Below are 15,819 nucleotides of genomic sequence, written 5' to 3'. Positions count from 1 at the left end.
ACATGTTCGAAGAAATAAACCTTAATAATAATTGCCACATTCTTGCACATATGGGTACTTAATAAATAATTTTTTAGTACATATATAAATTTTATGTTCGACATAAATTTTAGATAGCGAAAAAATATATTTTTATTCAAAGGATCAACAAGATAGAAAAATATTCAAAAACATTATTAATATATTAAGATCAATATTTCTTCCTGAAGGCTTTCCACAAAGCGTAAGCAAAGATTATATTCCTTATCAATTATGGGATACCTTACAAGCTTTCAGCAGCACTATTACAGGTAAACTTAACACTTTGATTAATCGTTTAAACATCTGATATTTTGTTCATTCCATATTAACTCATCCAGCCATTATTTAAAATAATAAATATAGGCGCATTAAGTACACATGCAATCTTGGCTGGAGTCGGTGTTGGAAATGAAACTGCAACACCTTTAAGCGCTACAATTACTTGGATACTGAAAGAAGGTACAGGGCACATTGGAAGAATCTTATTTGCATGGTGGAAAGGGTAACCATATATAAAACTTCATTTTAAATTCTGTATTCATTCAAAAAGTAGAAATTATGGGATTACTTCGTCATATGCTTAAGACATATATTGTTGATTTATATAAATACCATTTATATCTATAGATCTGACTTAGATATCAATAGTAAACGTTGGCGATTAGTTGCTGATATTTTAAATGATGTTGCTATGGGAATTGAAGTTTTAGTATTACCTTTATATGTTACGTGGTCTACAGAAATTCTATGTTTTACAACAGCAATTAAATCCATAGTTGGTGTTGCAGGTTCATATAATTTACTATTCATTATCTAGAATAAATGTGATTTTAAATTAAAATCAATCTTTCAAAAGGTGGTGCAACAAGAGTTGCTTTAACACAGCATCATGCTCTTCGTGGAAATCTAGCAGATGTATCAGCTAAAGATGGGAGTCAAGAAACATTTGTAAATTTATGTGCTTCTGTAGTTGCACTTTTAATATTATTAACAATCACTAATAAAATGTAATTAGATATAAAAATTGTTATATTACAATCTAATACCATTTGACTCACAACTTTCAATTTTTTTTAGAGTGGCATTTTTCTGGTTCGCTGTATTTACAATGCTACATCTATATGCTAATTATAATGCCGTGAAATCTATCAGATTAAAAGTTCTGAATACTAGCCGGCTTCTTGCTGTATATGAAAATTACATAGCAAATGAAAACGTGCCTACAGTAGATTGTGTTAATTTTCATGAGCCACTTTTCAGAGTTATGCCAAAAGGTCTGTAAATGATCAGATGTACTTTATAATTTCTTAAATATATCAATTTGTTTGTAGATTTTCAAATTTGTGGTCATCACATCAAAATTGGCAAGTCTTTAAAGAAAATAATTGCAAATAATCTACATCACCTAAAGCAATCTAAGATAATCTACAAAAATGAACAATTTATTATAAATGTGTATAATGATAGTGTCTATATTAGCTTATCTAAAGAGCATTCAGATGAAGTTGTTCTACAGGCATATTTTCATGCCTTGATAGTTGGAATAATGACATCGTCTGACAGAATAAATAGGGTATGTTATTTTCAAGTTGTATCTTATTATATCACTGATATCAAAATTTGTTAGACATTGGCACAAAATTTATTGGTGAACTGCGGAATTGATATTACGTTGACTCATGCAGAAATATTTGAACAAAGTAAACTGGCTTGGAAACGTTTAAGAAAAGCTCTTGATCAGAAAGGTGCACACTTTGATTCATTTTTATAATTTTATTCATCAATATCATTTTTATAATCATATGAATATAAATACTTTTAAAGGATGGTCTACTAATCAACATCTACTTCCTATTGGTGAATGCAGAATGATATGGTAATTGTCAAATAAGATTTGAGGAAAATACATTGCAAACATAGGTAGCGATAAATAAATCAATTATCAATAAATGAATACCACTTACAACTGTCATTGCAATTGTACAAAATTGTATATAGCCAAAAATATAATAACAAAGAGATAAAACCAAATTATTATTAACTATATACCTCAATCAGACTTAAAACACACTCATCATTTACTCAGCATAATAAATAGTTATCATAAAATAATTTCAACTACTATCGCTTTTTAGTTCGACGATGTTCACTGCGACTGCTGGTTTTACGTTCGTCCGAAGATATGCAATTCTCCAGACGTCTTATGCGGGATCTTACGCTGTCCTGCGCGGGTCTATGCGCGTTTTTGCCAACTACACAAGAAACACCAATATTTTCATTACTCAAAGTCTTTTTAGTTTGTTCTGAAACAACGTCTTTTAAATTCAAATCATGCTCTAGAGTTGAATTACTAGCAACATGCTTGTCAATTGCACGCTGTAGGCTTTTACTTTGTAATTCACATGCATCACTTTGCCCCATGCCAAGGTGTCTGTTGCTCTTGTTATTATCAATGCGCTTTCTGGGGTGAGGGATACTGTTTGAGTTCAATTTTCCTATAGAGCATTCCTTTTTATTACAGTCCCGTTTGTTTATTTTGGCTGGTTTTCCTTTGCTAATAGTAGTGATCTTTTCGGTCACAGCATTTCCAGCAGATGTAACAGCTGTCAAGCGGCCTAAAGCACGTATCGCAATTCCCGTTTTCTGCAGGGGAGCGCGAACACATTGCCACAAGCAAAAAAACAACACATCAAATCATGCGATCATGCAAGATAATAATGAACAAAATCGTAATTTAATATTATTAACTAATATAATATTATAATTAAGTAAAAAATGCTCTCAAACATCAATTCAAAAACAAATTGCACATCAAAATAATTTATTTACCTGCCACTTTCGTCTAACAATAAATTTCTTCAAACGATCAGTCTGCAGTCGCACATCAACATGTTTTGAACCTATGCTACGAAGCCAAGGACTGTCCAGACAGCTTTCTGCACTAGCGCGTTTTTCTAACTGCTTTATTAACAAACTAGAAACAAAATCGCGGGCTTCGTGCGAGACTGAATCAAAAACTTCATCATCGAAATCGTAAACAGCCCTTGTTACATTTGTAAATGTTTCGGCATCATTATCACCCATGAATGGTGATAGACCAGATAATCTAATAATAGACAGAGGAAATTCAAAGAAAATTCCAATATCAATTCAATTGACCAATGTTAATTTACTTACAAGACATAACATATCACTCCAAGGCTCCACATATCACTCTGCAAGCCAATTGGTTCATAGCTTATCACTTCTGGTGGAATAAATTCTGGTGTACCAAAAAGCACTCTTTGTGGTTCTTCGCCTACAAATTTTAAATTAGTCAAGTACATTATATGGAAACATAAAGAATTAATCAATTATTTTTTGGAGGCTTATATTGGAATTATAAAATATTAAAATATTTGCATTATTTTGGTTATTAAAACTATTTATATGATGTAACTACCAGTGATACGTCGAGCTAATCCGAAGTCGATAATTTTGATATCATGATTATGCGGATCTCTGCTGCGGCAAAGTATATTTTCCGGTTTTAGATCCAAATGTACAACTTGCTTACTGTGTAAATAAGCAACCCCTTCGCAGATATTTTTCATAAATCTGGCGCAATCACCTTCAGTCAGCGAATCATCTGCCACTACTCTTTCAAAAAGTTCACCTCCAGATACGCTATTATCATTAAAAACCATTTTAAAAATAAATATATAATAAAATAAAATAATATTATAAATGTCAATTCCACTTACAATTCAGTGATTAAAGTTATTTCTTTACCCAATTCATAAGCAGAAAAAAGTTTCAAGATAAATTCGTGATTTAGTATACTCATTATTGTGATTTCATGAAGTGTCATTTCGCGATCTCTGAAAAAAATAAATACCAATTATATCACATACAATTACTATATTACAACTATACCACAAATAACTAATATATATCACAACATTATAATTCCCAGATTACAACTTTGTTTGCAAATGTGAGCACATTTATTATAGGTTTTTATTGATACATAGTTAAACTAGAATTGTGATATATAAAGAGTGGTATATGCCTAAAAAGGTAAAATCTTTATTAAAATTTATTTGTACCTCGATCTAATAGTCCTGATAGTTTTTACAGCAACAGTTTTACCAGTTTTGATGTCCTCAGCTCGCCTGACAATTCCAAACCTGCCTTTACCTAATTCTTCATATATTTTATAGTAGTTTTGGTAATCCGTATTACTTGGCACCATAATACTATCCATATTATCTGAAGATGATGTCCTTTCACCCAGTGCAACATCTGAGAAATTCATTAAAACAAAAATATGAAAAATAAGTATATGAATATTAATTTTTCATAAAACATTAATAGTAAATATTTACATCAGATAATACTATATTGAAATAAAAGATTCAATTTTGAATTCTTTGTATCACATAGTTTCACATGAAGTAAAAAATGTACATTGTTGGTAAATATGTATTTCATTACCTGGTATAAGAACTACATCACTAGCTGGTCCATAATCTCCTGGTCCAAGTTCGTTAACACCCCTGACTCTAAACTGATAACTCTTTCCTGGTATCAAATTTGTGGCAATTCTCTGAAGATCCAAAGCACAATTTCTATCATCGCATTTTATTGCCTGCCAAACTGCTGGAGAATCTTCTTGGTACTTGTGTTTCAGATCCAAAATTTCACATTTTTCCATTTCGTAGGAAGTCACTCGCCTGTGTCCGTCAAATGGACAGGCGTTCCAAGACACAAGGACAGCATTTGGTTCTGATAAATACACTACAGGTGGTTCTACAGGAGCATGAGGAGGACCTGAGGAGAAATGACTCATAAAATCATTCATATATATACTATTTTTTAAGTTTAAACTATAATTATAAATATAAATTATAGTTATTATTTATTTTTATGTTTAAACTTTAAAATATTTCATAAAAAAATTATATCTAATTTTGAAAATGAACCGAATGTAAATTATATTTGATATAACATTTCTTTCGACTGTGCCTATTTTTATCCCATTTTGCTCATTTTCTGTTTCATTTTTTTTTAGTTCAAGTTTTGTTTCATCAAAATCATTTTCATACCTCATTATCTTTTTAATATTGCCCTTAAATTTCACATTTCAATCATTTATTATCACAATCTGTTATCCGAATGCAACCGATGTAAAATGTATCCGATTGAATATAAATGAAAAGAAACTGAAATAAATAAATAAAGGGTATGTACCTTCTATGGCGACTGATAAATGGGCAAAGTCGCATCCTAAATCGTTTTTCACGCTAACTGAATATTTCGCACTGTCGTCGTCTGAAACGTTATCCATAACCAGTCTTGAATAATACCCAATATTTGAAACTTCTTTTTCTAGTATGATGTTATGGTATTCGTCAAGTTTGCGATCCTACAATTATTAATAATATATTATTAAACTGAATTAATAAATTATATATTATAAACACCTACCGCTTTATACCAAACGACATCTGGTTCTGGTAGACCGGTGTATTCGATCTCCAGGACTACTCGACTTCCACTCTTCGCAGCAATGTTGTCCGGTTTATTTAGAATCTTTGCTGGTGTATTCGGTTTTAATAACGTTTCCGTCGTTTCGAATATTTTATTATTCTCGCATTCGACATCGTCTGTGTTCAATGAAGGCAAAACGTTTAGCTCCGAGACGCATGCGACGTCGTAAAGTTGAATTTTTTCACCATTATTCTGGTGAATTGATCGTACGAAAGTTTCGCGGGGGCTCGCCATGCACATCACCTCGCCTGCATGGTGTTGATTAACGTTCAACACGTGCAGGATTGTTTCGTTACCAACAGTTTCTATCTGGAATAAAAAAAAATACTTATCTCAATATTTTATAAAAATTAAATAATCAATTCATATATTTATATGAGTGCAAACTATTACATCACAAATCGCGAAAACCTTCTTCTTCTTAATATTTTGAAAATATCAATTTCTATTTCTTTTGCCTATATTTTGTATAAAAGCTAATTGCGGGCTACTCAAAGCTAAATCAGATACTAGTAATCTCTAATCAATTATTTCTTTTACCGATGTTACAAAGCTATATAAATTATATCGTAGCAAAATATCATACGATTGTAAAATAAAAATTGACGTAAGACATAATTTTGAGATGTACTGAATTTTACTCTTTAATTTTTAATCAAACTTACTTTGCGTCATAATTGGCAATTTGCGCAGTTTATTCTAGACATTGTTTATAAACAATACTTTCTTTGCAACAGACACAAAATACACACACACATTTTATATATATAATATATATAGATATATTAATAGTAAATAATTGAACGTAAATAAATTAGCCGACATTAGAATGTTGATTGGATGTTTTTTGATAGTAAACTTTTCCTAAGGAGTACCTAGTTTTTGTTGTTTCTGAAGAACAAAATATTTTTTTTGACTGTCCCACTTGTTTCCATTCTAAATTAAAGTCCTCATTAATTAAGATCATTGAACGATTATTATAATAACTATATATATATATATATATATATATATATATATATATATATAGTATTATAATAACTATATAACCATATATATAGTTTTATTTTTTGTTTTGTTTTGTTTTCAAATTTTCAATAATACATTGCTATTGAATAAATAAAATATTAAAGAATTAAATTTTAAAATTGAAAATAGTACTTACAAATATTTCTATTTCACATGTATGTAATTGAATCATAGTTGTATCTCTGTGCACTTAATTCTACTAAATATAAGTTATAGTTAATTTTTAAGTACCTTTAATTTTAATTTTATAAGAAATGATTCACTATATGCACTTCAATGTTAGCAGTATATACTTGTTTCACTTTCAAAGTGCAACAATTGTTAGTTTGAATATGACCTGACTAAGTAAATACAAATACCGTTATCTTCAAATATTTGTAAAAGATTTCCAAAGACATATACGATGCTAAAGAATTAATATTACAAATATTATTTCTGAAATATTACTATTTTTAAAATATTCACTTAAAATAATTTTTAAACACTGAATACATATCTTTTATTTATTATAAACTGAATTAAATACAGTTTTATAAAAAATAATCAAATGCACGTACATCATACGGAGAAAAATATATATGTGCTCGTAACGCGCGATTGCAATCAATTTCGAAATGTAAATATTCATATCGAGTCACGAAAAATTATAAATGTAATCTTATTATTTATCATAAATTAAATTAAAACATATGTTAATAATTTTTATATGAAATGAATTAAGCAAATCTAATCAAAGAAAGGATATTGCCTTCTTTCATATATTTTTTTAATATTAAGCTTTTTTTTTAAATCATTACTTTACTACAAACGTAAGCCATCATTCTGAATCGGTCGTCTAATATTAAATCCAGTTTACATTATTGAAAAATAAATATTGTTCGTAAAATTTAAATATTGTTCCGAAATTTAATAATAATTTTAAGTTTTCTTATATCTATTACTTACTAAAAAATGTTCGCCATCAGTCTGTACCCGTCGTCCAGCGACAAACCATTTGAATACTAAGCCTACTTGATCAGGTTCTCCAGTTTTATTATCACGTAATACCATAGCATTTGCACTGGCCAGAAATTGTATATTTCTGCCCTCAAGACACGACGTTGCTACAGGCCTATGGTCAAATTCAGCACAGCTACGGTTTGCAGAAGTCGCTTCTAGAATGAAGGTAAAGAAAATTAATTTTGCAGTCAGCAGAAATAAAAACAGCACTGTTTGTATTAACCTTTCACTCGAACAACAGTTTCGGTTTTAATAGTTCCAAACGATGTAATCACTTCACAATGATATTTTCCTGAGTCCTGCAAAAACGCCTCGACAATTTTCAAACCTAAAAGACCACCTCCGTAATCCATGTATTCATAATCATCACAATCAGGAACTTCTTTAGAGTCTTTTGTCCATCTAACATTGAAAGGCACATCAGTATTTTCTATCTCACATGTCAAGAAACCCATCTGACCTTCGAGGAAAGTAATACTGAAATAATAATTGATTGAATAAGTATATACCAATATCAATCATTTAAAAAAGTCTAGTTTAGTATTAACCTTTTTCTCAATCTTCGAATAAATTTGGGTAAGCGTTTTTCAACCGGAGCATTTTGGGTTATAGTTACTTGTGCACCGACAGCTGATGCACCAAAATTGTTCGATGTCACACAAATATAATTACCACTGTCTGCCTCAGTTACTTTATTTATAGTCAGAATACGTGATTTGCAAGTATCAATCATTTTGAATCTATTGTCTAGACATGATGGGTCCAGTAAAACGCCATCATGAACCCAATGACTTTCGCCTCCCCTGAATGTTCTGAAAAAATAAGTATTAAGTCAATAATTCTAATTTTGATATCATCATAACAGTTAAACTAAAGAATATAAATATATACCTGAGTTCTGCATTTAATCTTAATTTAGATCCAACTCTAGCAGTTGTATTTTGTAATCTTTTGCTATAAAAAGGTGAAGCCCTAGGCGATACACTGCTTGACCTCACGGTTCTAAACGAACCTATAATTAAATAATGTAACACAAGAAAATTTAGATAAAATCTAATGATACTACAATTTGTTAAAGTTATTCCATGCTTACTTCTATATCTCAGTACGTCTAACCTCGCTGTTGCTTCTACTCTTCCGTGATCATTTTCTAGGATGATTCTATATAAACCTGCATCTTCATGGGTCACTTCTCTGAAAGCAAAACATTTGTTATGAAAATATACAAGATATTTATAATAAAATTTAAGTCTACTATTTCTCTACCTGATTTCAAGTGTCCTCAAATCTTCCTCTTCTGTGGCACTAATTCTTGAAGTTTGAGTCACAGGTACTCCGTCTTTATCCCAGTTTGTCCAGGGTGATGGATGCCCACTTACTGAACAGCGGAAACGTACAGTGGCACCCTCTTCCACCAAACGATTATGGGGGCAAGCCTGAAATTTCGGAGGTCTGCCTGAGGTACCGAATCGGTCTGCCCGTCTGCGTAAAGCCGCAGTGCTCGGACGTACATTAAGACATTTTCGAAGCGCAGTTGAAGTAGCCTGTGAACCTGATTTAAGATTTATCATTTTCTCAATTCATATATAATTTATAAAATTGTGTATGGAATATTTGTAAATCATGCTAAGTGAATACCTGTTAGAGGAGATAGACTTCTTGCCGGTGTTCCTCTCGGTGTTGAATGAGGCGTGGAACCATTTGATGGCATAAAGCCAGGCGGTCTGCACAACTGATGAGATAATAAATTCTCCCTTTCTTCAGGGACTGAAAACAAAAAAATGTTAAGTAAACTTTAATAAACTGATATCTATTTATTTTGTTTTTACCGTCTACAATAAGATATGCGTTAGTATTTATTCGTCCCAAGTCATTATAAACCGTACAAGAATAGCTTCCTTCATCTTCTGGATATACCCTCAGAATAGTAAGAGTATAATGACCATTTTCATCCGATGAGGATGTGAAATCATCGCCGGTTGGTATTACCTATAATTATATTTCATCATTAATAAAATAAAATAAAACATAATAAAGTGATTATATGTCAAATTATTCTCTACCTTTCCATCTTTCTCCCAAAGTACTTGAAATTCTGGGGTTACATCTATTTTACATTCAAAGGTAATGGAATCACCATCGCAACATCTGATGTCTGATAATGGACGTTGCAATATAGGAATTCTCTGTTCTTCACTGTTGAAGAATAAAATTTATAAAATAATAATAATAATAATTGTTAAAACAGATAATTGTGTTTTAATATAAATAAAAGATATATATTAATTTAAAATAAATAGCTTACCTATGTTTCACTGATCTTGTACTTTTCGTAGTTTTCTCATTCATGATATCTAAAACCAGAAATAAGTTATATAACAATTAATAGTTGTTTCATGAAAGTCAATAAAAATTAAATAAAAGTGACACAAATTTAATGATAATATAAATAGAGCAATGCTGATAGATGATCTGAGCCACGGACGTGTGGAAATAACGTAGTGTTATATAGTATACGACATCGTACAATATATAATCATAAACCATTTGTTCTTTTTGAAATATTTGTCACTAGCCATGAAATGTAATGTATATTACCTTTAGCGTATATTTGCAAGGACATGATGGCTTTGCATTCACCATGGCAATTGCGAGCAACCACGGAGTATGTACCGGTGAAGTCGAGCTTGGCGCAGGGTATTTCCAATCTGTATTCCGGGCCTGCTCCAACGCTGCGGAAGTGAGGTGCGTCCAAATAGTAATTGGGCTGAAATAAAAAAATAATATTCAAGTTGTATTTTATTTGATCATTATTATTGTATTCGTTGATGCGAGTTATTTATCATTCAGCGTGTAATTTTCTAATGAAAGTCTTATTTTGTATAATACTATTTGTTATAAAAATAGATAATTTTAACGTGTTGCCGAAAATATGTTTATTTGCAAAATTATCTGTGTCGGCTTTTTTTCTACTTATAAATTTCTGCAATTACTAAAAAAATTAATAACATGAGATAATAAAATATATAATATATTAAAAATATAGTATAAATTATGTGGTAAAATATTTAAATTTGCAGAAAAACTGATCAAATATTTAGGTTGATGTATTAAAATTGCAAATAAACACAGGGCATATGAGACTGTCAGAAATTTATTTAATAACACTATTTAAATGGGAATTAATATTTGCTTTTATTTTTAACTTTCATTAATCGATGCACTTAATTTAATAAATAACCTGATAATTTTTTATGAAGAAATATTTCACATATTTTATTTTAACTTGTTTTTTATCCAGTGACTCATATCTATGTATTTATATAACGACTGATAATAATAAAACCACAACCGTTAACCTCAAGCGACAGACGCAAAATAACGATTGATCTTCCTCTGAAAACGATTTCATGTTGCAGAGCACTATTTACAAGATTATATTAAAGTATAGCCTCTGTAGAATATAATTATGTAAAACATAATCACAAACTGGCAAATTTGCAAAAAGATATATTTTTATTATTATATTATAATTTTAAAAAATTATAACCTTCAACTGTAAGTACATAGGCGCGGTCTTGCATATATTTAAATTCATTCGCAGTAATTTCAAAAGCGCTTTCAAAGATTTTCAAATGTATGAATGCTGAATTTCAAATACCGTAACATTCCAAAATATTTACAAATGCTGTACGTTCATTAAATATGCAAGTCAATTAATCAAATTGTTTTGTAATATCTGCTTAAATGTACAATACTTTTTACCTACGGCGAAATAATATTATAATATTTTATATATATATATTATAATTTATTATATATATATATATATATATATATATAATATAAATACATTTTTAGATGTTTTAGAACTAAATAATATCGCATTTTCTCGCATTTAATAAATTTGTATTGCCTTGAACGAATGCGCAAACAAGAAGGTCATTAGAGCCACTTATGATCCAAATAAGGTAAGAACATGTGTAATAATTTTGTACCATATGAAGAAGCCAATGATATTAATTGAAGAATATTAGATTACACTTGGTTTTGCATGTTATATATGTATCACAATTAAAAATTATCAAATAAATATGGTAAAGTTAATCAACACTAAGATTCATTTACGATATGTGGTGGGAAATAAAATATTTTAAAACAATATTTTAAAACAAATGCTAAATAAAAAGAATATATAGTTAACTTTTCACCTTTAAGAAGTCTCTGAGCCAATATACTTCTGGTTTTGGTTCGCCACTTACTTCACAGGCAATTATAATGTTGTCGCCTTCAAATGCTTCGGTGGATGTTGGTTTGCGCAAAAATCTGGGTTCAGAGGGTTGCCTAAAAATATAATAATATATTTTTATGTATAATATATAATTATCTATATTATTAATTTCATATCAGAATTGATCTTATAAATTTATGTAAGATAAATAAATAAATAAGAATCTAATTAGAATCTAATAAATAAAAGTCTAATATATGTTGAGGTTCAATTATATTTCGATCAGTCTACTTACTGATTTGAAGAAACAAGAGGCAGTTCGCAAATATCGCTGTTGGCTATTGCTCCATTTCTGCTACCCGGTGACGTTACAACTACACGAGTACTGCTCCTGGTTTCGCCAACCTCGTTACGGGCTGTACATATATATAATCCGGCATCTGCTGAAGTAGCGCCCTTGATTTCAAGTGTAATTATCCCTTCGCGATCGAGAGTAAGTGCACAACGACGAGAAGCTCGCAACTTGACACCATCTCGGTGCCATGTCACACCAACACTTGGATACGCCTCAATCTAAAAAATAAGACATAATTCAGATCTATCCAGCATTCAGAAAATTTTAAAATTTTTACCTGTGCAGTCAGTTTTAATGATTCTCCTTCTTGAACAGTGCACATAGCATCTAAGCCAGCAAAGAATTCAGGAGCGATATACGCCTTGATGCCTTTATCGACTACCAATCTACAACAGCAACTAACAGAACCCAAAATGTTTTTGGCTGTTACTGAATAAACTCCAGAATCCATAAGATTCGTTCTGGATACTTCCAATGTGTAGAATCTTCCATCAGTTATTAAACTATGATTTTCTATGTAAAAGCAAACGAAATATATATATATATATATATATATATATATATATATATATATATATTAACAAAGTCTAATAATCGGGCATAACATCAATAAAAAACATGAATTTCTTTCAAAAATTTATTTTAAATCCATTTTTGGATTTAAAATAAATTTTTGAAAGAAATTCATGTTTTTTATTGATGTTATGCCCGATTATTAGACTTTGTTAATACATATGTCAACATCAAATTCAGAATCATACAAAATATATATATATATATATATATATATATATATATAAGCGAGAGGTTTTTCTTCAGATGGTGAAATAATATGATAAAATTGTTTCTTGGGCATCCATCCAGTAATTAAAAAACAGTTTTATTGAAAAATGTTTTTATTTTGAGAAACATACGTTTCGGGTCTTGATTTGACCCATCTTCAGTGCATACAAATAAGTTTTAAAAAATAACACAAAAAACACAACAAAATTGCACTAAAAAATAATTAAATATGAAATAAAAAATTGATAAGACGTCAAGTTATGATTTTTTTTTTAAAAAATAGTAAAATTAAAATAAATAATATATTTTATTATAAAAAAGGTTTTTCCAGACGAACATATTGTCAGTTTGGAGACCGTGTTGGATGGATGCCCAAGAAACAATTTTATCATATATATATATATATATATATATATATATATTAATAATATATATAATATATATAATAATAATATATAAAAGAAATATATATATTATATATATAACACATAACAAAAAAATCGATTAGTGTCGGTAATAATTTAATATTTTTAATTACCATCTGGGTTGATCGTTTCACCATCTCTGCTCCAAGTAATTTCAGGAATTGGTTGACCAATAACTTGGCAGGTCAATCGTACTGGATATGTAACTTGAACTCGACGATCACGTAGCCGCATAGTGAATTGAGGAGACATATCCTTTTCCGATTCAAGATCCCTAATTAAAAACATGATTGAGATAAATAATCAAAAAGTGCATAATGCATTTAGATAAAACTCACAATTTCAATTTTTTATCCGCTTCCAAAAGTTTGAGATCTTCAACTACTAACAATCTTACAAATGTAGAAGCCTTTCCTGATTTATTTGAGACTTCACACATATATCTTCCACACATTTCTGCTTGGATTGAAGAAAGAATTAAACTGCAGTTTAAATTATCTTGTTTCATGCGTATGCCTTCTCTGGGATCTAATTCTATTCCATCTTTGTACCAGATTAGTGTATTAATTTTTATGTCCGATAAAGTACATTCTAAGACTACATCAGAACCAATGAGGACCTTCATTTGACTAGGTAAGGGTTTTGTGAATTCTGGCAAATTCACGCTAGGTCCGACAGTTATCTATTAAAATTAAGTACATAAAAATTTTTAATAGTGATTTTTTAAAGTTTAGTAATAATAATGTAATTGTCTACTCACTGGACATCCCGTCTGAACGCTTTCTCCCCAACCATTTCGGTTTCTCGGCGTTATTCTAAAGTGATATTCAGTTCCTGGCTTCAAATTGAATACATCAAAACAATTGATAGGAGTAATTCCTAATTCTGCCCATCTTGCACCTCCGTCCGTCCCCAGTTCCCAGCGATCAACCCGATATGCAAGCACGGGGCCACCGCCAACACTTTGCGCATCTGGCTTGGGCCAACTCAAACTGCACCAATTAGATCCACTATCCGTTACAACGGGTTCTGAGGCGATTGGTCCAGGCACATCTAATGAAAATAATCGAATAAACTGATGTATATATCTTGTATATGTTATAAAAGTTTTAAATCTTATCCTTGCATTATTACCTTTCGTATAAATTGACGGTATCGAATCATATATCGTCGGATCTCGAGGCGGTGTAACTGAGCGCGCCCTTTGTCGAATCTATAAAATAATATTGCATAATTTGATATTTTTATGTATAAAATTTTATTTATTTTATTTTATTTACCATAACTGTGAAAAAAGCGCGATCACAACCGTAGATATTTTTAGCTATTACACAATAAGTGCCAGCATCTGTATCTATAGCTCGTTTAATTGAAAAACGAATATAATCATCAGATGTTTCTTTCAACGTGCGCATACTTGTAGTAATATCACGTAGTCCTTTTGTTAAAAATACTAAAACATACGATAATACAAACAGATTTCATTAGTCTGCCTCAATTATAATTTTATTATTGATTATTTGATAAATCAAAAATAGTCTTAAATTTTACCCTTCGGTTTAGGTTGACCTTGAGCTCTCAATGAAACTGTGATATCTTCCCCGAGTGCTACAGTAACGTCTTTTACTGGCTGGTGAACAATAGTTGCAGGCTTGCCATCACGGATAGCTCCTTGTCCAACAATACGTACATAAGCAGTAGTATCAGTCTTGCCGTAAGCGTTCCATGCTCTGCAATGAAAATAATATTTAATAACAATGTCAGTATACTGTTTATTGTTTATTTAACGTACCTGCAAGTGTAGGGTCCAGTCTCCTGCAATGTTGCTCCACTGATAGCTAATGTGTATAAAGAACCTTCCTTGAAGAACCTGTATCTACCATCTTGACGTACAGCTTCTGAACCACGCAACCAAGTAATTTCACTAGGTGATCCTTTAACTTCAACCTTAAATGCAAAACTTATTATATGACGAATTTATTGAATCGTGATTCACAATAAAACCTGTAGAGCCAGAGTTCCGCCATCTGGTACAGCGGTATCCGATAAAAGATGTGAAAAATGTGGCCGACCTGCACTTCTAAACGAAGTATCAATATGTGTTCGATACTTATCCTTGCCTTTAAAATGAATATAAAAATTGATTTACTTAATTTTGAAATAATATAAAATTATATAATTACCAGTGAATTGTACGTAGTGCGTGATTTGATCGCAACCATTTGTATTTTCAATTTTACACATATAGTTTCCACTATCCGCATCATTGGGATTAGATATTATAAGTTTGCACTTTCCTTGTGCAAAGTCCATTTGCTGGTATTTTCCTCCAGTATGTATGGGAACTCCATCCTTAATCCAAGTTATAGATGGCTGAGGATTTCCTCTAATACAACACTCGAGAACTAATTCGTTGTCTGTTATGTTGTAATTATCTAATAAAT

The 15,819-nt window shown here is 30.5% G+C and overlaps 2 protein-coding genes across 2 annotated transcripts in view; one reads left to right on the top strand and one right to left on the bottom strand.

Moving 5' to 3' along the window:
* Positions 1-21: 21 nt before the first annotated feature.
* LOC113365884 (RUS1 family protein C16orf58 homolog) lies at positions 22-1,981 on the top strand. The gene is made up of 9 exons (XM_026607426.1): positions 22-54; positions 114-290; positions 385-523; positions 649-809; positions 878-1,028; positions 1,099-1,295; positions 1,353-1,594; positions 1,649-1,766; positions 1,846-1,981. The coding sequence occupies exons 1-9, from the start codon at positions 51-53 to the stop codon at positions 1,899-1,901; spliced, it is 1,245 nt and encodes a 414-aa protein (XP_026463211.1). The 5' UTR covers positions 22-50; the 3' UTR covers positions 1,902-1,981.
* Positions 1,982-2,124: 143 nt separating this feature from the next.
* The window catches only part of LOC113366005 (titin homolog), a 37,330-nt gene continuing 23,635 nt past the window's right edge, over positions 2,125-15,819 (bottom strand). Inside the window, 31 exon segments of the mRNA XM_026607552.1 lie at positions 2,125-2,664; positions 2,851-3,127; positions 3,199-3,319; positions 3,464-3,687; positions 3,765-3,881; positions 4,110-4,305; positions 4,498-4,833; positions 5,254-5,428; positions 5,491-5,862; positions 7,528-7,736; positions 7,805-8,058; positions 8,130-8,393; positions 8,473-8,593; positions 8,648-8,775; positions 8,848-9,133; positions 9,220-9,348; positions 9,411-9,570; positions 9,645-9,777; positions 9,887-9,935; positions 10,180-10,348; positions 11,793-11,925; positions 12,108-12,385; positions 12,445-12,680; positions 13,489-13,649; positions 13,714-14,057; positions 14,136-14,428; positions 14,510-14,588; positions 14,656-14,828; positions 14,927-15,105; positions 15,168-15,322; positions 15,380-15,810. Coding sequence (XP_026463337.1) covers positions 2,143-2,664; positions 2,851-3,127; positions 3,199-3,319; positions 3,464-3,687; positions 3,765-3,881; positions 4,110-4,305; positions 4,498-4,833; positions 5,254-5,428; positions 5,491-5,862; positions 7,528-7,736; positions 7,805-8,058; positions 8,130-8,393; positions 8,473-8,593; positions 8,648-8,775; positions 8,848-9,133; positions 9,220-9,348; positions 9,411-9,570; positions 9,645-9,777; positions 9,887-9,935; positions 10,180-10,348; positions 11,793-11,925; positions 12,108-12,385; positions 12,445-12,680; positions 13,489-13,649; positions 13,714-14,057; positions 14,136-14,428; positions 14,510-14,588; positions 14,656-14,828; positions 14,927-15,105; positions 15,168-15,322; positions 15,380-15,810 — 6,704 coding nt within the window. The 3' untranslated portion in view covers positions 2,125-2,142.

The sequence above is a fragment of the Ctenocephalides felis genome, unplaced genomic scaffold (genome assembly GCF_003426905.1).
Source record: "Ctenocephalides felis isolate EL2017-DRISC unplaced genomic scaffold, ASM342690v1 CF-g0.4_SCAFFOLD_01170, whole genome shotgun sequence".
NCBI classification, from domain to species: Eukaryota; Metazoa; Arthropoda; class Insecta; order Siphonaptera; family Pulicidae; genus Ctenocephalides; species Ctenocephalides felis.
The sequence above is the reverse complement of the archived record's forward strand: the minus strand, read 5'-3'. Positions and strand labels throughout refer to the sequence as shown.